At 37.7% G+C, this 25,254-nt stretch overlaps 1 protein-coding gene across 3 annotated transcripts; it reads left to right on the forward strand.

The window, feature by feature from the left end:
- Window positions 1-18: 18 nt before the first annotated feature.
- Window positions 19-24,009, forward strand: ern1 (endoplasmic reticulum to nucleus signaling 1). 3 transcript variants are annotated; one of them, XM_028455606.1, is made up of 22 exons: window positions 19-255; window positions 8,651-8,771; window positions 10,551-10,584; window positions 10,708-10,780; window positions 10,956-11,028; window positions 11,696-11,818; window positions 12,229-12,330; window positions 12,425-12,686; window positions 13,328-13,406; window positions 13,516-13,675; window positions 13,915-14,057; window positions 14,379-14,573; window positions 14,822-15,086; window positions 15,157-15,247; window positions 15,330-15,519; window positions 15,612-15,711; window positions 16,155-16,354; window positions 18,740-18,887; window positions 19,068-19,195; window positions 21,301-21,424; window positions 22,430-22,497; window positions 22,908-24,009. In XM_028455606.1, exons 1-22 carry the CDS (start codon window positions 178-180, stop codon window positions 23,370-23,372), a joined length of 3,222 nt encoding a protein of 1,073 aa, XP_028311407.1. In that variant the 5' UTR covers window positions 19-177; the 3' UTR covers window positions 23,373-24,009. The 3 variants fall into 3 exon arrangements, with proteins under 3 accessions (XP_028311407.1, XP_028311408.1, XP_028311409.1); XM_028455607.1 differs by having other exon boundaries at window positions 13,915-14,030; XM_028455608.1 differs by lacking the exon at window positions 19-255 and adding an exon at window positions 3,388-3,448.
- Window positions 24,010-25,254: the final 1,245 nt, after the last annotated feature.

Raw genomic sequence — 25,254 nt, forward strand, 5'->3', positions numbered from 1 at the left:
GGTATATGATGAAGTCCCTCCTCCTGGTGCTCGTTTCAGGAAGAGGCTGCGCAGACGTCTTTTTTTTGGCTGCTCTGATGCGTTTCCCGTCACGCCGCTGTTAAAAAAGCGTTTGTTTGTCAGCGTGTCCGGGTTTTCTATGTTGTCGACAGCTGTTTGGACCGAGCAGCGGTGTTCATGGCCTGGACAGTGAGCAGCCGGGCCCTGCTGTGGTGCGGTTTAGTGCTGCTCTGCTACGCTGGACTCCCACTACAGGTACGACGGTTAGCTAAATAAGCTAGCCACATTTGTGCCTTATTACACATTTAAAACCACAGGCACACATCACACACCACAGCAGACAAACCATTCTACTCCAAATAGTCAGCTAACAAACCTGTCACCAAGAAGGCGTTTTTGGATTTTCCAGTTGCGCGCTGTCAAACCAGAGATACACAAGTTAGCTGGAGGCTAACCCTTATTTAAACAGCTTACATTGACTTTAAAATCAACTGTCAGCCTATTCAACAAACACGTGTTCTATAATGTCTCCCATCAAGCTAAAGCAACAACATCTAACCTGCAGAGTAGAGTAGAGGTGATCAGGTGGAACAGTAGTGGTGTCTTCCAATCAGGTGGTTGGTGGTTTAATTCCCTAGAATCCGTCCATTAGAGTTCTAGTACCTTGCATTGTTTTATCAACATTATCAAACAAACATGTACAAATAAGTTAATGTATTAATTAGTAATTTTGGCTAAAGTATTTCAATGACTGGCACAACATAGGGAGAGTTTTACAATTTACAGAAGTTAAAAATCCCCCCTTTTTTTTAGACGATTGCACAGTGTATTGCTTAATCTTTTATTTAGTCCCAGGAACTGCCACAACAGTACCGTCAATAGTTACTTGTACAATAAGTGTACTTTATATGTCCAGAGAGATAACTTTATGTATAACTGCTGATTTGATAATGTGTCTGATGCTTTCATGATTATTGTGTATTAAGCCACACTGTGTTCTAGGGCTGGGCAATATAGACCAAAACTCATATCTCAGTATATTTTTTTGAAATGGCGATATAGGATATAAATCTCTATTTTTAATGCCACACAGACACATTTATAAGCAAACAGCTGCACAATATGTGCTACTTTTAACTTTTTCTCCTCTAAAGGACAGCACGTGTGAGTGAGTGTAGCTTGTTTAGGTGAAAATGTGGGTTAGGACTCACTCAGTGTGATCATCTAACTGTGCTTTTCATGCTGTTCTAAAAGGTAGTGATATAGGTGATATTGTAATTATCTATATCACCAAAATAGAAAACTCAATATACAGTATATTGCCCAGACCTACTGTGTTCTATTACATTTGATATCGGGGTTTGTGATTATTACTATAATTCATCTGTTTCTCAGTGCTCTCGTGCATATATAAATGTGTCTCACTGAATGGCTTTTAAGCAAGGGTTTAGTTTCTATGCTTGGACATCTGGATCCCTGAAACTACAGCTTTATTTGAGTGATTTGTGGTCAAAGGTGTCAACTCAAATTGTTGGCCAAACAAGGAAAACTACCCCATGCAATTAGGTAATTTTACCTCTAACTTAAGTTGAATATAGGTGTGTATCCAGTTTTGTTACGAAAGTGTCTCATGCTGTGGCTAATTACTCTACCTTTTTAGTTCTAGCCCTTTCAAAAACACCCTTTTTTGTTTCGCAGACCCAATACAATGAGAAGGATTTATCTGTTACCCGTTTTTAATGAGAAGGTGCATGCAAATGCATCAAATTGTCACACCTGATTAGTTTTGTATACACAACCTAAAGCAGGTGGATGTGGTTAAGAAAAGGAACAGCTCAAATGTAGCTTACGCAATGCACACATGGTCCTGCAATGTACGGCTGGATTTACTTTTACTGTCGCTGCTTTATTATTGTTGTTTTTCTGTTTGCTTGCACTGACCAAAGTGCTTTTCAGTCTAAATAATGAGGCTGTACAAAAATAACCCCCAAAATGGTAAACGTTATCAGTAGGGTAAAACTAACCCGTCTCATGACGTCATAAAATAGAAACATGCATACAACTTCATTCATAGTGCTCATTTTCTATGTTGTTATGCTCTGGTTATTCATTTCCAACACTAATATCTTCACTGATTATAGAAAATTAGAGGTTAAAAGCAATGGCTTCAGAGGGAGCCAATGCTAAAATAACAACCAGCATTTTACAGTGATTTAACCTCAGCACCCTTCACTACACGGTTAACTCGTGGAAACTTGGTACCTTACTGGAAAGGCAAGAGACACAGTTCCCTAATTACTGGGTGACTAAACCTACTCGGCTAAGAACCAGATTAAAGTAGTTTTATAATCCCCGGTTATGTTTCAGCCACTTCTTTTAGCTTTGTAGACAGTATTGTAGTGTGAGGATGGCAAGTGATAGATAGGACGTGCATTATATTTACTAAAGACCTCATAGACTGTGTTATCAGAAGCAGATTGGCTGTGCTTTCAGTGTCTGATCAAGGACCAACACGTGACGGCCTCACTTCTGAAGCAATACTATGTAGCGAGAAGCCTTTAGAGATTGTGTTGACATGTCAAGTGTATGCCAATAAGCTACAAAACATTTAGGTTGTGGAAAAAAATGTTTTTATGACCAGTTTCTTTGCAGGTAAAACCATTATTTTACAGTTCAATATTATTGTATTATGTAGTACAGGGGTCACCAACCTTTTTGAAACCAAGAGCTACTTCTTGGGTACTGATTAATGCGAAGGGCTACCAGTTTGATACACACTTAAATAAATTTTCAAAAGAGCGGGGGGGGGGGGGGGGGGGTAGGGTGTTTTTTAAAGAGAAAATGAAATAATTCAATTTCACAGTGTTCTTTTATTTGAAAAACACATATAAAGTAAAGAAAAAATTCCACAGTACCCGTGCAAATGGTAAATGGTGGTAGTAGTAGAATAAATAAAATAAATAACATAAAATTAAACAAAAAAGGCATACATTGCATAAATTATCCATCAATCTATGCAATGTATGCTTGAAATAAAAATAATCAACAAAAGGAAAATTAAACATAGCCTATACAACAACGGCTATAACCATAACAGAAACACTTCCCTACACATGGTTGGATTTGATTTTCTCCCACTGACATTGTCCGGGCGGACCATCCTTCACTGAGCGTCGTTTCCGGCCGGACAATAATAACGATTACACCTCTTCTTATGCGGTGTAATCGTTTTTATTATTACAACAATATTATTATTACAATAATATAATTACACCGCATAAGAAGAGGAAGAAGAGTCTTCTTCCTCTTCTTATGCGGTGTAATCGTTATTATTGTCCGGCTGGAAACGACGCTCAGTGAAGGATGGTCCGCCCGGACAATGTCGGGCAGAAATCAGGAGAAAATCGGGAGAATGGTGGCCCCGGGAGATTCAGTGATACCCTCACTGGTAAGTGCTGCTATTTGAGCTATTTTTAGAACAGGCCAGCGGGCGACTCATCTGGTCCTTACGGGCGACCTGGTGCCCGCGGGCACCGCGTTGGTGACCCCTGATGTAGTAGAAACCTTGAAATTGGTCAATTACTGTATTTTAATATTTATCATAATGCTACAGATACAAGTAAGTCACACATAAAATAGTCATGTACAAGTAAAAAGTAGCTCAATTAAATAGTACTCAATGTAAAATTACTAATTACTTTCACCCCCCACCATGTTTATTTTTGGGTAATAAAACTTGCAACGATTCCCTTGCATACAGTAAACATCTCGCGTATAAACTTTATTTCCCACAAAATGTACAATTCTTTTTTCAAAAATAAAATAACTAATGAATTTATTTCAAAATGAAAAAATTTCCAGGCTCTGCGTATAGCGCAAAATAATCTGGTTGGTCGGCTATGATGTGATGCATTTGATTGTTGTCTGGTTATTTAATTGTTTGTATTTTCACAATGTCCGTTGATCATTTTAAAACAAAATATGATCATTCACTCGGTAATGGTTGGGTGTAGAATTGTAGTGCTTTACTTTAGTTTTTTTTTTAAAACATACTTTAGTACGAGTAAAATTACTGATTTAGAAATATACTCAAAAGTACAAGTACCAATAAAATCAACTAAATTACAGTAATGTGAGTACTTGTAATCTGTTACTTTCACCTCTGCCACTAGCTGTGTCATATTTCCTGTGTCCATGCTTTCTAATGCATTAAGTGTTTAGGGTTTTCTACAGTGGTGAGTGATGAAACTCAACTGAGAGGAAAACATCAGCAGTTACATATGGTGGATTAAAGCCTCTTTGAAGAGCAACACTGTGTGTAATTCTGATTCTTAAAAATTATAGGGTGCCCGAAGTCGACAAGCCTTAAACAAGTGTTTAACAAGGAAGGTGGGGTTCCTCAACTTGGGGCACAAGCTTTTTTGTTTTTGTTTTGTTCTACATTTTGCAAATCTTCGCCTCTGTTGGGCTATCATTGGACTGTAAATCACTAAGTGATGCAAGTACTGCGCTCAGCAGCACTGCAGTGATGGCGGGGTTCAAACTGTTTAGATATCAGACATTGTTGCAAAGCCGGTTCAAAGAAATTACTGTTGAAAATTGCTTAGACACTGGTATATTAAAATGATATCATAATAATAGACTTTCAAAATTATAACTTTACATTAGGTAGTGATGATCTTAATGGCACAGTTTTACTGGAAAGTTAATGTTCCGCCAAAAAATAAATGATATTGTATGTTGCCTTAATAACATAAGCATAAGAATTCACCCTTTGTATGAACACAAGAAATCAGAATGGAGTGGCGTATAAATTACTCTAAAAATCGTCAACTGCTCATCTATGGTGTGAACAAAAGCAGTCTGAGTGGTTTAAAAACAACGTTTTACTTCTAACCTATCTTTAGTGATGTATTACTTTGCCATGTTGATAACATGTCTAAATAACTGATAAGAGGTTCAGTTGCAGGTGTAATACTAGAGTTTATGTTCACACTCGGTGGGAAAGCTGCCAGTTAAAGCTCGTGCTGTGAACAAGCTTTGCAGGACAGTTGCTCTCCCTGGCATCTGGCTAATGATACTACATATAACTAACTTTCTAACTAATAACCTGTTACTCAAAGATTGCCTTTAGTAAATTTTATTTGCCAGCTTTATTCATATATGATACTAGAGGTGTAGCCGAGTAACTTAAAAAGTTCTTGGTGAGCATGCCCTACCCCCCATGGATTGTATTTTAAGATCTAAATGTGCCTTTTAAATAAATAAGTACTTGTTTTGTTTTTCGGTAATAGATTAAACACATTATTTTATTTTATATACGCATCTGTATAAATTATAACACAGGAAGTCGTGATCAAAGCAATTGTTGAATGTCAGTCAAACTCCATTATTTGAGTGATGTCCATGGGGTTTGAACTCACTGGGAACTGTTACAGGTGCACATTATAGCTGCTCATGCGTAAGGATTTAAGTTGACTCAGTGGGATATAATGGCAAAAGAGCAAATATGAGGTTTTCTACAGTGCTTGCAGTGTTTATTGGTTCAATTTAAGGCAGATTTTTGGATTCTTGAAAACTGACGTTTGTGCTGATAAAAGGCTTTGATAGCCTTCAGAGACCCTGGAAAACATCGATGTATGGATAAAATTAATAATGTGCTAATAAGAGAGGAAAATTTGATAGTAACAGTTTTTTATATAGAAGCTTTAATATATTGGAGTTTTGTTATTCCTTTAGATGGTTAATTTTTAGTCCCCTAAATAAACACCTACATAAGATAACACAAATGATTAAATGTAGATCAATTTCATATAAAGTAATGGGCCGATTTTAGCTATCACCGGTTAATCGACGTCGGTAAATAGTCCGGCTGGTGATTAATTGTGGGGCTCCAAAATGTAACTGATGTATTGCCTTTTTTTTGCTGCTGCACTAGTTCATTAAGTTACATTGCTTTTGTTAACTGTTTGCAATTTCAGCAACTTCTTTTTTCAATTTTGTTTTTACATTGTATTCTGAAAATAGTTTGCACAAGTTGGGCTTTTTCTCATTTATCAGTATGTTTATAGTCCTTATGTGGACAGTGTTACTGCCTAAAGTAACTTATTTTAAGTTTGTGTTCTGCTTCTTTGTCATGAATCATATTTTGGTTATTATAGGAATTTGTGTTAGTGTACAGTATAAATCATGTGTATGTCAATGCTATTTTTTTCAAATATTGGCTATCAACTAATAAATCAGTTAACGGCAGATTAATCTAAAATCCCGTATTGGTTGGGCTGTATTAATAATAACCTCTAATATATTTGCAGAAAGGGAGTAATTGAGTGTTGTTTAAAACATAGTGGCCATCTGTTTCTAGAACAGCACTGCTGGATCTCCTCTTGAGTTTTAAAAAGGAACATCTTTACATTCCACAGTGTGATTTCATCCAAAGTATTTGTGCATAAGCCCAGTCATGTGTTTGGATCACTTTTTATGCTGCTGTGGAACTGAGGGCTCGCTGTTTTTCCACCATTACCTTAATCTTTGGTTTTTCCATTTGTGTTTACTGAAGTCCTTTCCAAGTTCTTTTTTATTCTTTCACAGGTTGTTACAAAAAATGCTCAAATTTTCTACCTGGACGGTTTCTAATTGAGTGGAGAGAAAACACTCATATTTTAATGTTAAAACATGAGCTATATGGGTGGTGTTATTACCCCTTGATTCATGGGAGATTTTGAATTATAATGGTCAGTGCGAGATAGTTGGTTTGTCAACATTAGGAATAGGGCTGGGCAATATGGATCAAAACTCATATCTTCATATTTTTTCTGAAAATGGTGATATATACGATATAAATCTCCATTTATCGACCGTGGCTCAGGTGGTAGAGGGTCGTCTTCTGATCGAGAGGTTGGGGGTTCGATCCCAGTACCTGACTATGTGTCGAAGTGTCCTTGGGTAAGACACTGAACCCTAAGTTGTTCCCAGTGGTCGACTAGCGCCTTGCATGGTAGTCCTGTCCCACTGGTGTGTGAATGTGAGAGTGATTGGGTGAATGAGCTGATATGTAAAGCGCTTTGAGACTGCTTCAGTGTGGTGATAAAGCGCTATATAAAATCAAGTCCAAGTCCAGTCCATTTTTAATTAAAAAAAAAAAAAAAAACAGACCAGATGGGTGGGAACCTCTGGGTACCTTACGATACGCAATACAAAAGCTCACGATAACGATTATCTCACGATATGACAATACTGTGATTATCGATATATTGGTCAGAAATCAATCTACAATAATCTGACATAACAAGAAAAAATACAGTTTATATTTTTTATCTATGAAAGACAACAAATTGAAAAAGTGTCCTATGAACAGTGACACTATTTTAGTGCAACATTTCTGTAAATAAGTGTCAACATACCAATGTAAATGAATAAGTATCTCCAATAGTGCTTTCTGTAAACAAAAAATAGGGTCTTTCTTACCAGTGACACCATTATAGTGTAATATTCCAGTAAACAATATATTGGTTCCTTCAACAAACAGTGACAACATTTCTGTGAAGACCTACCTGCACATTTTAGTAAAAAAGCTGAAAAGGTTTTGAAAATAACTTGGCGAGCATATTGATAATCAATCGTGCGAAAAAAATATTGCAATATATTGATATATTGTAACATTCCTATACAGGACAGCATGTGTGAGTGAGTTTTGTAATGTGGCTTGTTTAGTGTTAGGTCTGGGTTAGGGGACACACGGCAATCCATCCAACTGTGCTTTTCATGCTGTATTTTATTACAAAATAAGCTATAAAATATATATATTGATATAAGCGATAATGTAATTTTCTATATCGCCAAAACAGAAAACTCTATGTTGCCCCGCACTAGTTAGGAATCCTTTGGTTGGTGGCCTTTCAGACAGGAATAATCTGTCTACCATCTCTATCTTCTCCAATCATCTAAATGTTCTCTAAAGGGTATGAGTCATGTAGATGGAGAGGCTTTGTTCAATTACATTTCTCGTTCAAAATATTTGATAAACTCAAAGCATTGAAGCTAAAACACTCAGGATATTAGTGTGTACGCTATATATGTTTGATTGCATTAATTATTTGCTCAGCAAATTATATACTCATTGTTTACTGAGCTCATGTTTTTTCCACTCGTATTTGTTGACTTTTGAGCCCTTTTGCTTGTGGCAGTTGCCTCACACCCTCTGAGCTCAACATTTTCAGCATTCAACCGTCACCTCCACATGTTTCCTTTGTTATTTCTGTATCAGTATTAGATGGAAGATTACTGATTTTCTTTTTTTTACGGCAACCGATGACATACTTTTGATTTTCTGCTTTCACACGTGTTCTTTTTTTAATACGTGTAATAACTCCATTATTTTAGCAAAGCTTTTGTTAGAGTTTCCTTGAATAGGTCAATTATAAGTAGAGGCCAAGCCATTATTCAGAGCTTTGATGTATTAGCACGAACTCTGTGGCCTTAAACATTACACTGCTTGATTACCCGTCTGCTCTTCATGACTGATTTTTTTTTTTTTCCGGTAATGATAATTTGTGTTCACTGTGGGTAAATTAGCTTTTGTCTTTTTAAGTGTAGCTTCATGTATCCATAACCTTGATTTTTCTTTGTCGTTTGTGTGCTTGCTTTGTAGGGTTTTTGCAGGGCCACCACAGTTTCTCTTCCTGAGAGCTTGCTGTTTGTGTCCACATTGGAAGGAAATCTACATGCAGTTAGTAAGAAATCCGGCTCCATCAAATGGACTCTGAAGGAAGGTGAGAGGGGATCAAGATAAGGGTTGTTTGTTTCAAAGTGGCATTTGTGTTGGTATTATGGAATTAAAGAATTTAGCTTCTTAAGTATTTTTATTAAGGTGAGCCACAAGTGAAATGGCCACATCTATATTACAGCCACACCTTCCAATAGGGACAGACTGTACATGTTTTTATATGAACTACACGTGTATTATTACCAGTACCTATAACTGTCTCCAAGTTGAAATGCAAGATTCCAGTCATTTCTAAGCCCTTTTTTCATTAAACAGCTTTCTGAGGTAAGATCTTGAGTGTGTGTGTGTTAGAGTCGCTCTGAGAGATTCTGTTGGGCATAGAAACTGGATAATGATTAACCTAGAGGGGCAAATAGAGCCTGTAATCAAGGTCAGAGTGGGCCAGGGTAAGTGACTTTACTGAGCTATCACGTGCAATGCTGCATGTGCCTTGGTTGCTCTGTTATAGTCGACACTATATGTTCAGGAAGTGCATAAGTTAATGTGAATCACTTGCACAGAACTATAAAAGCATTCAATGTTTCTTTAAAAGAAAAAAAGAAAAAAAGGCAATGGAAATCGAGCTGTAAAGATGAGTGTTTTTTTTTTTTCTTTTTTTTTTTTTATAATTTTTCTTTAAAAGATGACTTTCTGTCTTGTTTTACCTCAGTTCACACAAATGCCCACATCTTTATTAATCAGAGGCACAGACTGCCTCCTCCACATCATCCTGTTTTTCTGGAGCAGCTACTGCATATGAATTTGAATTTTATTCGAGGCTTAAGGCACACCTGTTGTTGTGCAATCATACACCCACATCATGAGGTGGAGGCAACAATCCCAGACATGCACCAAGGCAGCTGAGTTCAATCCACATGCATGTCCACATAGTTTGTTACTTCCTTATTCTTTTCTCTTTATACATAAGAATCAAGTAGGTGTAAAATCCTCATATGTAGCATAGAAAGCAGTTTTTATTCCCCTTCAACTAATAGATGTTGATACTTTCTGAAAACAATAGTGATGCACCAGCCCAGATAATCCCACACCTACCTCCTGCTCTTGTCAACCTATTTATTAGTGCACCTCCACATAAATCTACGTGGTCCACACCCTGTATGTTCACGAGTGTTTGTCTTGTATCTGTTGAAGCTGGAGCTTCACAGTGCGTTTCTGTAATCTGGTTCATTCATGTTATAAGAGGATGGTCTGTTATTTTATTTTTATTTTGTCAAATCCTTTTGCTTGTTGTTCATATTCTAAATTGTGGGAGAAAATTGATCAAAAGGGCTTTTGGATTCACTTCGTTATCTTAGATTCAATTGACATTTCAATTACTGGTGTACATTGTTCTGTATGAAAGTTTTTTCTAAATGTCTTTCTAGTGTCAAGGAATGATTTTGATGTTTTGTTTTTTATCTATTAATGAAGTTAAGTTTAAATTTCACATGCATGTTTTTTGGGTGACATAATTGTAATGGCTAAACACAATGTGGTAATAATGCTGTGTCAGCACAGTTAAAGCTCCCTAAATTAGTGTTTGGTTCAGATTAAACCAAACATGCATGCATGCTTCCATTGGTGGATAGTAGATGCTTCATTCATTCCCTGCCTGTTTGCCTTTTAATGTTTGCCACAGGTGAATCCTTGCTCATTTGGACTTTGACAGAATGTCACAGACATTCATGGCAAACTTTTACTCAACAGCTTCTGGCAATGGTTTCTATTGTTGATTAATGTTCCTGTTGATCCTGACGGACATCTTTTCTGGTTCCCTCTGTTACAGATCCAGTTCTTCAGGTCCCGACACATGTAGCTCAGTACGTATATTAATCTTTTTTCCTCCATGCCTATTTGCATATATACACATCTGTGTTTTCCTTAATACATTTGTGAACAATGTTTGTTATAGTTTTTTGGTAATTTTTGATTGTTTCCTTCAGGCCTGCATTCCTGCCCGACCCAAACGATGGCAGCTTGTACTCGCTGGGAGGAAAGAACAACGAGGGCCTCACAGTAAGAGGAAATAGTACTTTTATTCATTAAAATCAGACACTCGTCATTAGAAGCATTTATGTTTCTTGTTCTGCAGAAGAAAAGTACACACTCATTTTGGAGTGGCTAACAGCATGTTTTTAAATGTTGAAAACAAAGAGACGAGGATGGTTATTTCTCATATCTCTTCAAACAGAAATTGCCGTTTACAATCCCAGAGCTGGTCCAAGCCTCTCCTTGTCGCAGTTCAGATGGGATTCTCTACATGGGTAATTCTTCACACAAATATTTATTCCTGTTGAAAAGGCGTGTGGATCAACAATAGTGCAACACTGTGGCTTAAATGCTGGGGTTTATATGCAGTTTTATGGTGAATAGATGGCTGTATGTCCACCTTTATCACCTAAACTGATTCCACCTGCAAAATTTATTACAATGCAAACCTTTCACACCACCTGGCATTGTAGCGTTCCTTCTTATTAAATTATAACCATGACCTTTAAAATGTATTGGGATCCCATGTGGCATGATAGATGGTATAAAATACAATTTTCCCACAAGTGACCTCATCTTCCCACTACTCAACTTCACCATCTTAATCGTTTTAATTAAAGTCTAACTGCTAATTTTTAGGCTTTATTATTAAGGCATGACTAAGATAATAATCTCACTAATGGCATACAAACAAGAAAAGTGACATTCAAGAGAAAAGATAAGCTGGTCATTTAATTGTTGAAAAGTAGTATTAATTTAATGGCCTTCTTATCGTTTGTCTAACCGGAAGTCTTCATTGTAGAAATGGAGAAGTAAGGTAAAACAAAAAATGCTGATGAAATCAAATTCCTGTGTACATGTACAATTCCATTTTAGAGAACTGGACTATGTTGAGGTATACAAAACTTGTATTTTTCCTGATATCTTTGTGCCATTGTGCAGGTAAAAAGCAAGACTTGTGGTATGTTGTGGACCTGCTGACTGGTGAGAAACAGCAGACGTTGACTTCCTCATTTGCTGAGATGCTCTGCCCGTCCTCAACGCTTCTCTATCTGGGACGCACAGGTAACCACAAGGCCGATTCAGAAGAACAAAGGTCCCCCACACCACTACGACAACATTTTAGTTTTAGGTTAGTTTTTCAGTGGCTCCCTATGATCTGTGAGATTCAAAGCACTTTTCTCAACTATTTAATTGTTTGTTATTACCTTGACTTTATTACCAGTCACCAGCTTTTTCTCGCAGACATGACTTTAAGGAGTGGTCTGTGTGTGTGGGAAATTGGAGAATCTAGTGCATGAGAACCCTGCAGACACAATACTCGGCATAGGAGAAGGACCTTTATGCAAATGTCACCAATTCCATTGTGAAAGAAATGTAGCATCCCCCGAGAGGAGAGAAATTGTATTGTCAAAGCGTTGCGTTAGTGCGTCGCAAAAGCAAAGACATCTAACACTGTTGTTCTATTCTGTCAGAGTATACCATCACCATGTATGACACTAAGAGCAGAGAGCTGCGCTGGAATGCCACATATTCTGACTATGCCTCCACACTTCCTGATGATGAAACCAAATACAGTAAGACTTCCTGGACAAAGTGGCTTTGTTATTGAAATGGTTGTTGTGACAAATTGCTATCAGTCATCTGTCCTCCATTTCCACTCCTCTACAGATTTGGCTCATTTTGTTTCCAACGGTGACGGGCTTGTAGTGACGGTAGACAGTGAATCTGGAAATGTTCAGTGGTTTCAGAACTACAACTCGCCAGTAGTCGCCATGTATATCTGGCAGCGTGAGGGCCTTCGCAAAGTACCCCATACTAACGTTGCCGTGGAAACCCTGCGTTACCTCACATTCATGTCAGGAGAGGTTGGACGCATCACTCAATGGAAATATCCATTTCCTAAGGAGAAGAAACCCAAGAACAAGTTCCTGTAGGTTATTTTTATGTTGAATTGCAATTGGGTGTTGGGTGTTTTTGTGTTTACTTTTTTTATATACATGTACTAAGATGTAGCTGCACCCACCTGGTGGGCTCTAAAGCTACTGCAGGTCAGGTGCAATTCATCATTTGCAATAAGCATGTAAAATTAACTTCAGCTTTCAAATGTATTTTTGTGGCGTTTGGAATTAATTTAAATAATACAGATATGTGCTGAGCCATTTCTCAGAACTATCCGTAAGGTGTGCTAGTTCACTGGTAGAAAACTTGCTCAATACCATGAAAACACTTCTGTTTCTGCAATAACTGGTGTTTAAACCCTTAAACTATCTTCTGAGAAAATGCTTATTCAGTGAAGTGAGTTAAGCTTCTTCAAGGACTTCCTGCTTTGAACCCACCAGTGTCTGCAGTGCTGGGAGGAGTTTACATGTAGAATCTGCCATGTGGCCCTGGTTTCAGCTCTGGCTTCTGTATTTTTTCCCCACCTGTTCGCACTGAAACTATAAGTGAACCTAAAACTAAAGTTTAGTGTTGAATAAATGCTATTTGGATACTGTTTTATATCTTACTGTACAATTGTGCAATTCATCTGAACAACTAAATATTCTTTACTTTTACCTTTTTTTTCCCCAGGGCTACTCTGTATGTAGGAAAATACTCAACCAGTCTGTATGCATCTCCTTCCCTGGTGCATGATGGAGTTACAGTGGTGGTGAGTATCTACCTAAAAGCATGTGCCTAATATGTTGTTTTCCATCAGTTTTTGTTTGTATGGTAGAGGTGGTAAAAGTTCTTGCTGCTTGTCTTGTTTGTGCATGTAGCCACGTGGCAGCACCTTCCCATTGTTGGAGGGTCCTGATAGCCAGGAGGCAGAAGAAAAAAAGGAGTGCGTCATCACACCCACCACCAGTGTCAATTTCAATGCTGCACTTCGTGAAAGAAACAGGATCAACTTCATGAGGAACTATCTGCTACTAATAGGTACTACACACCGTGCACAATGACTGTTAAAATGGGTCCGTCTGCTTTGGGACAGCAGTTATTGGTCTAAATCCCCCAGTATTTTATAATCAAAAGTAACTTTTTAACATGGACAATGATTACCAGGTTTTTCAGCTCTTCAAGGTGTTGGGATAACGGTGCCTCCTACTGGATGACTGATCAACTGGTATAAAGTGATCCCTGCTCTTATCTATTTACATTTTATTTTCCACATTCAGGTCATCATGAGATGCCCCCTGACGCTCATACCAAAATTTTAGAGAAGTTCCCTGAAAGCTTTCCTCGTAACCAAGGCAACGTCATTCCACCAACTACTGACAAGAAAGTCGAGGAGGTCGGTGTGAGACCCAACCATGACTTAGTAATTTTGCAGATGCATTAAATGAGATATATGTTACGATTTTGTTTATTCAGTTTTTTTCAGGAAATTTTTTGACTGTCAACTGTCAGTCTTCCTCAGAGGTGATTGCTTTGATGTATCCCTACGAGTTCTCTCATAAGGAAAGCATCATAGCATCTTTTGATAGCTTTTATGTGACCTGAAAAAAAATTGTCTGAATAAATTACACTTTAACATATATTTCAATAAAGACAAAATGAACTGATTATTTTGCATTGAATTAGTTTAACACATTTATTATAATGGCATCCTTGTACATGGTTTCCTCCCTCTGTGTTGTAGAAAGTCAATGACAGTGGTATGGACGATGGTCCTTCTTCACCTCTACCGGAAACGTCAATCCAAGAACCTGGAGCTGCTGGTCGTCCTGCTCGTCCTGAAGCTCCAGTGGACACAATGCTCAAAGATATGGCAACCATCATTTTCTCCACTTTCCTCCTGGCAGGATGGGTGGCGTTTATGATTACCTACCCAAAGGTAACTCCCACAGTTCATCTTTAATTTAAGCTTTTATTTTCAGGAAATATTTAGTTTAGTTTTAGCTTCAAAAGAACAAACCGATGTAGTGTTTTGTTGCTGACAAGCTTTTTTTAAGTTTTAAGTTGGATTTGAAAAGAATACCTAACCCACAAAAGTAAAATAAATAGTTCATACGCATGCCACCTTAAAATCTGTTTTCTATTTACTAATGAGAGCCTTTACGCGGCTGCCTTCTCTTACTACAGAGTGTGCACAAGCAGCAGCAGTTGCAGCACCAAGAGTTCCAGCGACAGATGGAGGAGAAGTTGGAGTTGCTCCAGAAACAGCAGCCATTTCTTCCTGCAGATGTGGGCTTGGGTTTGTCTTTAGACACCGACTACCTGGAGGTAGCCCGAGGTCGCTTGGAGTGTTCAGACCACAGCAGCCCTAACATCACGCCCCGAGCATCCAACCACTCAAACCTGTCCATGTCTGAGCTGGGGAGCTCGGCCAATGAGCAAGAAGAAGGAGGTAAAGGCTGCAAACCAGGTTACATTTGCTTCCTTGAACTGGTTTGACTGACTGAAAGTTGTCTCTTCAGAGGAAGACTCTTGTTGTGTCAGAGTGGGCAACATAACTTTCCATCCAAAAGAAGTCTTGGGACATGGTGCTGAAGGGACTATTGTGTACAAGTGAGTAAGCCACCAACACTGGTATGAATGGTTTGTCCCTCAGGTTGCATACTATGTAAGTGTTTTATTGTTTCTCTACTAGGGGTCAGTTTGACAATCGTCCAGTAGCTGTAAAGAGGATTCTTCCAGAATGCTTCAGTTTTGCTGATAGAGAAGTTCAGCTACTGAGGGAGTCTGACGAGCATCCAAACGTCATCCGCTACTTTTGCACTGAGAAGGATCGTCAGTTCCAGTACATTGCCATTGAGCTGTGTGCTGCCTCGCTGCAGGAGGTGATCAGACTCCTTTGACTATTATTTAGCTCCTGTTCCAGAATCACATTTCGACTGTGCAACATTTTTAACCTCTTGACGTTTCCCCACAGTATGTTGAGAAGAAGGACTTCAATCGTCATGGTCTTGAGCCTGTTGTGCTTCTTCAGCAGACCATGTCTGGACTGGCCCATCTGCATTCTCTTAACATTGGTATTGATGCCCACACACAAAAGCCTTATTTGTAGGGGTGTCTCGATCCGATTTTGATATCGGTCCGATATCAGCCAGAAAACGAATATCGGATTTGATTGGACTGCATCTAAAATCTTCGATATATATTATTATATTTATTAAATTGTAAAATACTGTAGATATTATGTTGAAGGTTTAAATGTATGTAACAATTGGTTAGTAATAAATGGGTCAGTACAATACGTACTGTTGCTGACTATTGTTCTCTGTCTGAGTATCATCACTTGATCAAGTCTTTTCTAACATTCCACGCTACAAAATAAGTAATAAAAGTATGTATGATTCGTGCTGATATTGGTATCAGCCACTACTCAAGGCTGCATGTTGTATCGGGACATCCCTATTATTTTTGTCATTTGTCGTTGCATAAAAAAGACTCATGTTCGTCCTTCTCTTCACAGTCCACAGAGATCTGAAACCCCACAACATTCTGGTGTCTATGCCAAATGCACACGGCAGGGTCAGGGCCATGATTTCAGACTTCGGCCTGTGTAAGAAGCTCGCCGTGGGGCGCCACAGTTTCAGCCGAAGGTCGGGGGTGCCGGGCACCGAGGGCTGGATTGCTCCAGAGGTTCTCAGTGAAGACTGCAAAGACAACCCGGTGAGATATTGGTGTAGTTTTCTAGTCACTTTGTTAACCACCAACTGTAAGGCATTAGAATAACGATATAGCTTTTTTGGGTAAAGAAGTAAAGTAACGCACTACACTTAAAATATTGGAGCATCAGTAGCCCTGTTGCAGTATACAGGTGCTGGTCATAAATTAGAATATCATGAAAAAGTTGATTTATTTCAGTAATTCCATTCAAAAAGTGAAACTTGTATCTTATAATCATTCATTACACACAGACTGATATATTTCAAGATTTTATTTCTTTTATTTTTGATGATTATAACTGACAACTAAGGAAAATCCCAAATTTAGTATCTCAGAAAATTAGAATATTACTTAAGATCGATACAAAAAAAGATTTCTTGAAATGTTGGCCAACTGTAAAGTATGAGCATATACTGTACAGCACTCAATACTTACCCCCAATTTCCACTGGATGCGGCTCCGCTGCGGAACGTAACCGCCGCGTCAGCGGAGCTGATAAGTTTCCACTTTATTCTATTTGTTAATTTCCACCAGCTCCGCTGCGGTGCGTGTCTGCTCCTTCCCAGATGCGGTAGTCCGGTGCCCTGCGCCAGAGATACGCAGGGCTTCTATTTCTGGCGGACACCGGAGCACGACGCATCAATCAGCACAGAGCAAATGAAGCTAAACAGGAAATTAGGCACGTACTCCGCAATAAAATATCGGGTTACTTTTCAAAATAAAACACTTCAGATTATATTTCAAGTAAATACATCACCAAAACATCATAATGTGTAAAAACAAATTCACATCCACTATATTGATTGCTCTCATACTGTAACTACACTGTAAACTGCAGCAACTTTGATTTAGTTCATGTTTTCCTGGTGCAGTTTTATCTCTTCTCTGTTGGCTGTTGCTAAAAAATGTGTCTATGACAAAACCAGAGTCCAACCTTCTTGTTCTCCTTCGTTAGGAACACTGACCTGTTTATCTGTTTATTGTTGCGTTTATAACACATACATTTAACTGCGTTCTCGCGCGATTATATAAATATCGTGAGAACTGCTCTGTCTCGTGACGTCACAGTCGTTCAAACAGAGAGCACCGCGGCGCACTCCAAACGCAACTGGTGTGAATTATCAGACGGCGGACAGCGGTAAAATACCGGATCGGTGCCGTGGCGCAGCGGAGACGTATCCAGTGGAAACTCCGGGTTTGTTGGGGCTCCTTTTGCCTGAATTACTGCAGCAATGCGGTGTGGCATGGAGTCGATCAGTCTGTGGCACTGCTCAGGTGTTATGAGAGCCCAGGTTGCTCTGATAGTGGTCTTCAGCTCTTTTGCATTGTTGGGTCTGGCGTCTCGCATCTTCCTCTTGACTTTAACCCCTTAGAAAATCTATGGGTGAAATGAATGTGTACATTATACAAGTTTCACTTTTTGAATGGAATTACTGAAACAAATCAACTTTTTCATGATATTCTAATTTTATGACCAGCACCTGAAAGTTTGACCTTAAAAAAATACAAATGTGGGGCAGTGAGGAGGTGAGTTCATAGAAACTCATCAGAATCTTTGTTAATCTGAACGGGAGTAGCAACCCGCCTATCTGCACATTCTGATAGGATGATTCATTTGAATCATCATAAATACATGTATACATTAAACAGGTGAACCTCAGCAGTACAACCTGAACATGTAGTTGTTTCCTGTCTTTACACTCACACTGTTCAGCCATTTTTTGGAATTCTAATATTTTATGCAAGGCGTGCACTTATCGCACATTTAAATTTATGCATGTTTACTTATTGTATAATTAACTTTTTTTTGTTTATGGCTGTAATAGATGAATTTCCCTTTTGTCGAATTAATAAAGAATCAATCAATCCCAAAAACACTATGCAGACAGGCTAAGTGATATTATGGCTATGATGTTTGTCCATGAATCTACATGGTAAATTAAGATCAGAAATGTAAAGTAATAAGTAGTGGAGTTACTTTTCAAATACAGTAATATGTAAAGTAATCTCACTACATTTTCCAGAAGTAATGAGCAACCAGTAGCTACCCCAACACTGATAGTTTAGATGTGAGGAACTTTCTTCAAATGCTCAACCAATGCATTTTAAAGGTATTATATATTCATTTTTTTTTTTTTTTTTTTTTTTTATGAAGGCAATTAATTTAAACTATTTTAAGTGGTTCATATGTTTTTTTTTTAAACAATGTGGCTCTTTGTGCATCTTACCTGATCCTTAAAGAAGAAATGTCTAATGAAACTAAAACATCAATGGTTCAATTCTATACTTCCCTTTTCCGAGGCTAATGATTAGCCACTGAGCTAGTATTATGTTATGCCATTTGGCATGTTGTGACTACCTGAGGGCTTTTATTTTTGTTCTTTGCAGACGTGTGCGGTGGATATCTTCTCTGCTGGTTGTGTGTTCTATTACGTGGTGTCCAAAGGATGCCACCCATTTGGCAAATCACTGCAGCGTCAGGCAAACATCCTACTGGGCACATACAGCCTCGACCATCTGCAGACTGACAAACATGGTAAGAAGATGTCCACTCTAGAGTTATTTCTTCTGTTTTTACGGGTTCAAGTCAAGAATGTTGTATGATGATTGGGAATTCTTTTTTATATATACATGTTGAAGCTAAATCATAGAAAGTGGCATGTCATTAAGCCACATGAGGTCAGAATTAAAGCCTTTATTTTTGTGTCTTTTCCAGGAGACATTGTTGCCACGGATCTGATAGAACGCATGTTGAGCATTGATCCCTGTTCAAGGCCCTCAGCTGAGGGTGTTCTCAAACACCCGTTTTTCTGGATTTTGGAAAAAGAGCTGCAGTTCTTTCAGGTTTTTATTTTTAAACTCACTTAACCTAATTACTGCTATCGGCAAAGAACTCATCTTCAGAACAAACAAACTTTCATCTTTTTAGGCGATTAAACCAGAATGAAATGCTCAATTACCGTAATTTCCGGGCTATAAAGCGCACTGTTTTATTGGCCGCATTACAAAAATTTAGAAAGTTTAAAAAAAAAAAAATACACACAAATGCTGCAGCTTAATACAGGCCGCACCCTATTGGCTGATGTGGGTAGGCAGGCTGCTGTACTCAAGTTAGGTTGAGTCTTTGTTTCAATTGATAAGTTTCCTTTACTACATGCAATCAACTCTTCACTGCCCCACGTCTACATATCAGTCCATTTACAGCTTTTTGTGGTCAGTTTTTACTGGAACCAGACTGATACACCGCTTTGTCCGCTCTTCTTACCGTGAACTACCGCGGAGCGATCACAGCGAGTCGGACTGAGTCAGAATATGGACGCTATCGCTTCTGAACAAATCCAACGTGGTGTTATGCTACTATTACAAACTGACTGTATCCAGGCTGTTCTGATCTCCGCTCCGTCTTCATCAGCCTCAGAGTCCAGAGCACCGATCAATCCTGAACAAACCTAACGTGGTGATTTAACAACTTTATGCTGTTTATTCTTCTATTACAAACTGGCTGACTTTTACTTCATCCACGCTGCTTCTGCAGCAGCCGCTCGCTTGCTCTTTCTCTCTCTCTTTCTCTCTCTGACAACATTTCTCCGCATCGTTATAATGAGACAGTGTGTATCATGACAAAATTATTCAGTGTGAGCAAGAATGATTTAATGTTAACAATATCATTGTTCCACCTGGTCTAATGTGACAGAGCTCAATTTTGTGGCGGCATGAAGCTTATAAAACCGGGAAAAATCCCACAATTTAGCTGCGTCTTTGTTAAACCGCAAAGAGTGAGAAAGTAGTGGCTTTTAGTCCGGAAATTGCAGCATTTTCTAGTGTCTTTAAATCATCCTATAAAACCACAGCAGAAAAAGTTTTTAGATGAGTCTCTTGGTTTTTCTAAGACTAAGTTCATTTTTTAGCAAGTTCCTTTAACGTTACTATTTCATTAAGGGAAAAGACAGCCTAATAAATAAGAAAGTCGAGCCCTTTACCCAGTAATGGCACATAATAATTAACTATTTAAAAACATTGACATATTCAGATGATACAAACTACTTTTTTGAATAGACACTTATCGGGCTCTCTATTTAGGAATTAAATTATTTGGAATTAAAGTTCTCTGCTTCGTGTTTACATGGAAACAGTCATTTCGAATTGAAGTTTACATGGAAAAGAGGTTTATTCGGCTTTATTCAATTCCGCTTTAGGTCTGGGTGTTGGGAAGGATTCTGATTCGACAGGGAGCGAACGTGACATATTCACGTCTAGCGGAAAAAACATAACAAACCTTTTATATTCCGCTACAACATAGAAGACCGCATAATAACTGTTTCATTTATTTTTACTGTAGTTTTGAAGTAGCAGCTCAATGTTAACATACTGTTTTATTTTCATCCACTGAGCAGGAGATAGAGAAAGAGAAGGGAGGCAGAATACGCTACTTTGGCCAATCAAAGGCAGCAGTTAATGTAACAGATGCTCTATCTCTACTATACAGGAAAAATTAACTTAAATATGAATCTCTGTCGGTTGCTTTATGCCCTGATGAAACCTGTTCCATTTGCTGATGTCTGTGTGTCCGTGTGAATGTCCGCGTGTTTATTCTTCCATCCATCCACTCTTTTCATTATATTCATATCTTTTAAGACTCTTATTAAATAAAAAGTCTGAGAAAGAGTCTAGGAGGTCATCCTGGACTATGTTGTCACCAACGCGTCATCACGAGAAGTCGAGCTGGCGCAGAACGACTGGAATTAACTTAAAGTGGAATTAAGTGTTTACAAGATTAAGGAATTATTTAATTCGGAATTAAAATCGGAATTTAAGTTTAATTCTGAATTACATTAGCATTTGGATTTAAGTGTTTACAAGGTCAGTTTAAAGAGGAATTAACTTTTATTCTGAATTAAAGGGGAACTAAAGCTCCCATGTAAACGTGGCCACTATGTGTTTGATTGCAGGATGTGAGTGACCGTATAGAGAAGGAACCACTGGATGGAGCCATTGTGAGGCAGCTGGAGAGGGGGGGGCGGGCTGTCGTCAAGGGCGACTGGAGAGCACACATCACAGTGCCACTGCAGACAGGTAGGAAGCAGCAATGTGCATGTGAGGTTAAAGCTTCTGGAGGCCACTGTGTGGACATTTTCTCATTTGAGGTTAACAGTTTATGGCTTTGAATTTTGTGTACGACATGTCTGCTGTGTATTACTGCATCGTCCAGGGTTGAGGGCACTTACAATTTAATTATGATTACAGTGACCAGCATTTTTCCAATTACAATTATATTACAAATATGTTTTTTATGTTCAGTCAATTACAGTTGCGTTCTCATTACTAAAGTTCAATTACAATTAATCACAATTACTGAGCCTGAGATATATAACTTAACAGAAAACTAACACAAGAGGAAAGTTAATTTTTATTAGCATCTCTTATGGTAACCAGTCCTAAATCAGCTTTAAAATACACTAAAAACAAATATCATCTAATTTATTTCCTATCTATTGGTTACCTTGTTAGGCTTCCTAATCAATGAAAACATAGGTTTTAATATTTTTGGTGTGGGCATCTGAGCCTTTTATTGTCCGTATATTCCTCGGTTGAATTTAGTTTTTTTTAATTTTAAAATGTGGGAAAGCTTGATATGAATCATATTTTAATAATTGTTAACTATACATATGTGTAGAACTGTAACCTCTTTCCCCATGTTTTCCGTTAAATTATAATAGTTTATAATATAAAATCAATTTTTATTGAATTTTTATGACAATTACAAAGTAAATTAGTTTAAGTCAATTACGACTTTTTAAAAAAAATTCAAATTACAATAGTTGAGATTATAATTATAATTGACCCCATCCTTGGCATTGTCTTGTGTTTTTATCCTTTCACAGAAAAAAATTTACAAAGATGAAAAACCTGCAACATCATATAGTTCTATGTTATTATTAAATGTTCTTTCTAAATATTTAAAATATTCAGTTCTTCTGTTATGAAAACAGTCTTTATTTTTTTCAGTTTGAACATAAATTGTGGCCGTAGTTGTTTTTAGGAATAATGCATGTTTTCATCTCTCCCTCTTCATTTCAGATCTCAGAAAGTTCCGCTCTTATAAAGGCGGCTCTGTCAGAGACTTGCTCCGTGCAATGAGGAACAAGGTAAGGTCGGCTTCTCGCACCCCTAACATAATCTTTTTAAAATGTTATTGTCAGAGACGTTTCAGGGAAATGAAGACAAAAACAAACAGCTTTTACCCTGAATGCTGAAAATATTTTGAAACGCTGAACAGGTGTTACTCTGTTTTCATTGTACAATTTTTTAAAAATGTAAATATCAATGTCAATCCCACCCTGTTCTTTTATTTTTTCATAATGGCCCTTGTATTTTAATATAACACATACATAGTATTTTTTTTGTTTTACCACCTACATCTTTTGCATTGTTTTCCTGCTATTTAAAAAAAAAAAAGTGCTGTTCTAGTACAATGATAAATAAAACAATTTTGATTTATTCCCAAATTAACTTTTTTGATGACCTAACATGTTGTTATTTTATTTATTCTTTCAAGAAACATCATTATCGAGAATTGCCTGCTGAGGTGCAGGAGACCCTGGGCTCCATACCAGACGACTTTGTCTCCTACTTCACCTCCCGCTTCCCTCACTTACTCATGCACACGTACTTGTCCATGCGGACCTGTGCATGTGAGAGGCCTTTCCTCCCTTACTACTCATGCACTGCAGAGCAGCTTGTAAAATTACAGACTGCATGGAACTCTCACAATGAGCCACAGAGACAAAAGTCACCAGCACACTCGTTGCTACCTTCACTACAGCCTCATGAACATTTACACGTATCCACATCAGTGACGGTGTGTGACACAGCAGCTGCTGCATCAACACAGACTGAGTCGCTCGGTCAAACGGCGAACTCCACATCTACGGTCGATCTCAGCCAATCAAAATCCAGTCAGCCGGAAGTGCCTCCACTGACAGATCCGTCATTACCAGAGTGTGGAGTCGGACCTCCGTGAACCAGCCCACAGACGGGCAGATCCAGCACAGGGAAGGGGGGGAGGGTATTCCCTCAATGACGTGAAACTGAGAGTGGGGCTCTCTGTTGTGCTTGGAGTGGGTGATGAACAGGCCAGCAGTGCCTGAACCTGCAACCTGCAAGTGCATCCTGAACCACGTGCCTTCCTTCTGTTGACTTGCACTAGAACTAGTTCCTACACAGACCTAGTGTTGGACATTTTATTGTAGCAGGATGGGGGTAAAACATTTATATCAGTCAGTGTGGGAAAGATATTCAGAATGAGTAAAACAATTGTATCCGTTATTGTGCAATGTTTTCTCCCCCACCATCGAATTTCTTCACTGCATAGATACTGTAAATATATTTTTGTATAGAATGAAACAATTTTGTTCTTTAAAGATAAATCATTTATTATGGTGTTTTATGAGTGCCTTTTTTTATATAATTGCTGTGCTGTACAGGTGCAGATCCTGCTCGATTACCAGTAATGTTGCTCGACTGCTTCTTTTTTTATTCAAATCAATATTATAGCAACTCATTGTGTAAGCTGTTCCAAAGAATGACTGGGATTTTAAATGTGGTAAAGTGAAGTTGATGAATTGCACATTAAATTCAGATTTTTTTTAAATTACAAATATTTTGTCACATTAATTTGTTTGCTGTAAACTGTGAGGAATAATTATGGGATTATTATGATTATTTTTTGCTTTAAGGCAGCTGGTCTTTTTTAGATGCTTTTTTTTATGATTAACTCTGGTTTACAGTATTTAACACACACATTCACCCATTTGTTTACACACTTCTGTCTTGCATAGACAGAGATTTATCCAGAAACTTAAATTATTTTATTATGTAATTTCTCAATTTCACCCTATTCTGGAGGTAACAAGGTCCTGATGTTATTGCATATGTTTTCCTGTGTGACAGACGAGGTAGTAAGTACTGACACAATAGACAACCATTTTTAATCATAAGTTTATAGTTTGAAAAGAAGAGATTACCATTTTTTACCAAAATATCCTGAACTATATAAATTATATTAGATTGGCTAACCATATTTTAATTTCCAAAAAAGAGGACATTTGAGCCGACCTCGGTATACTCAAAGTGCTTGACATTTTTATTTATTTTTTTAATCTACCTTATGGCAAAATACAATATAGTAGATAAATTGTTCTTGTCCATAAGTTTTTTTTTTTTTTTAAATAATTTTTTTCTTTATAACAAAGACTTAAAAAATTGACTGAAGTCAATCACCTTTATTAGCATTAAAGCTCATATAAAGAGGTAGATTTGTGCGAAAATATTCAATAGAAAAAAAAAGAGCTTCAAAATGTTTCTCTTCAATCAAAGAAAAAAACTTTTCAAACGCAATTTTTTTGGGGGCAAACATTTTTTTGCATTTATTTTTTTCTTTGAAAATATACTTTAAATTGAATTAGATTGTAAAGACACAAATCTACTATGACCCCCCCCCCCCAAAAAAAATGACTTCAATCAAAAACACATTTTCAATCAAAGAAAAGTATTAAAATGCAATTATTTGGGTCTCAGTATTTTTTAAATTGGGTGATACAGATATAGATCTACCTCCATAATATAAACCTTAACATCTCTCAAAACTTGAAACAATGAGAAACATTTACTTAAAATTATTTATTTTTATATGGAAAAAACTAAAACAAAACTCAGGCTTACAGAACATTAGACCTTAAATCAGAAGTAATGGGGTCTGGCTTTGTGCTTTAGTCCTGTAATAAACTAGGACCAGGTCATTTAAATCTGATATGGCCCAAAAAAAAAAAATGCGTCAGAGCCTCAGGCCGTCTAACAGGTTTTATGATTACTTGGGCGGTGCCATACACACTGTTTTCCGGACC

Source organism: Gouania willdenowi, chromosome 8, assembly GCF_900634775.1.
Source record: "Gouania willdenowi chromosome 8, fGouWil2.1, whole genome shotgun sequence".
Lineage (NCBI taxonomy): Eukaryota > Metazoa > Chordata > Actinopteri > Blenniiformes > Gobiesocidae > Gouania > Gouania willdenowi.

What these genes read in the sequence shown, in the direction of transcription:
- ern1 (XM_028455606.1), top strand. Translation starts at nt 178, where the DNA reads ATGGCCTGGACAGTGAGCAGCCGGGCCCTGCTGTGGTGCGGTTTAGTG. An exon ending in ACGCTGGACTCCCACTACAG is followed by an intron (nt 256 to 8,650) that starts GTACGACGGTTA and finishes CTTGCTTTGTAG; the next exon opens with GGTTTTTGCAGGGCCACCAC. An exon ending in ATGATGGAGTTACAGTGGTG is followed by an intron (nt 13,407 to 13,515) that starts GTGAGTATCTAC and finishes TTGTGCATGTAG; the next exon opens with CCACGTGGCAGCACCTTCCC.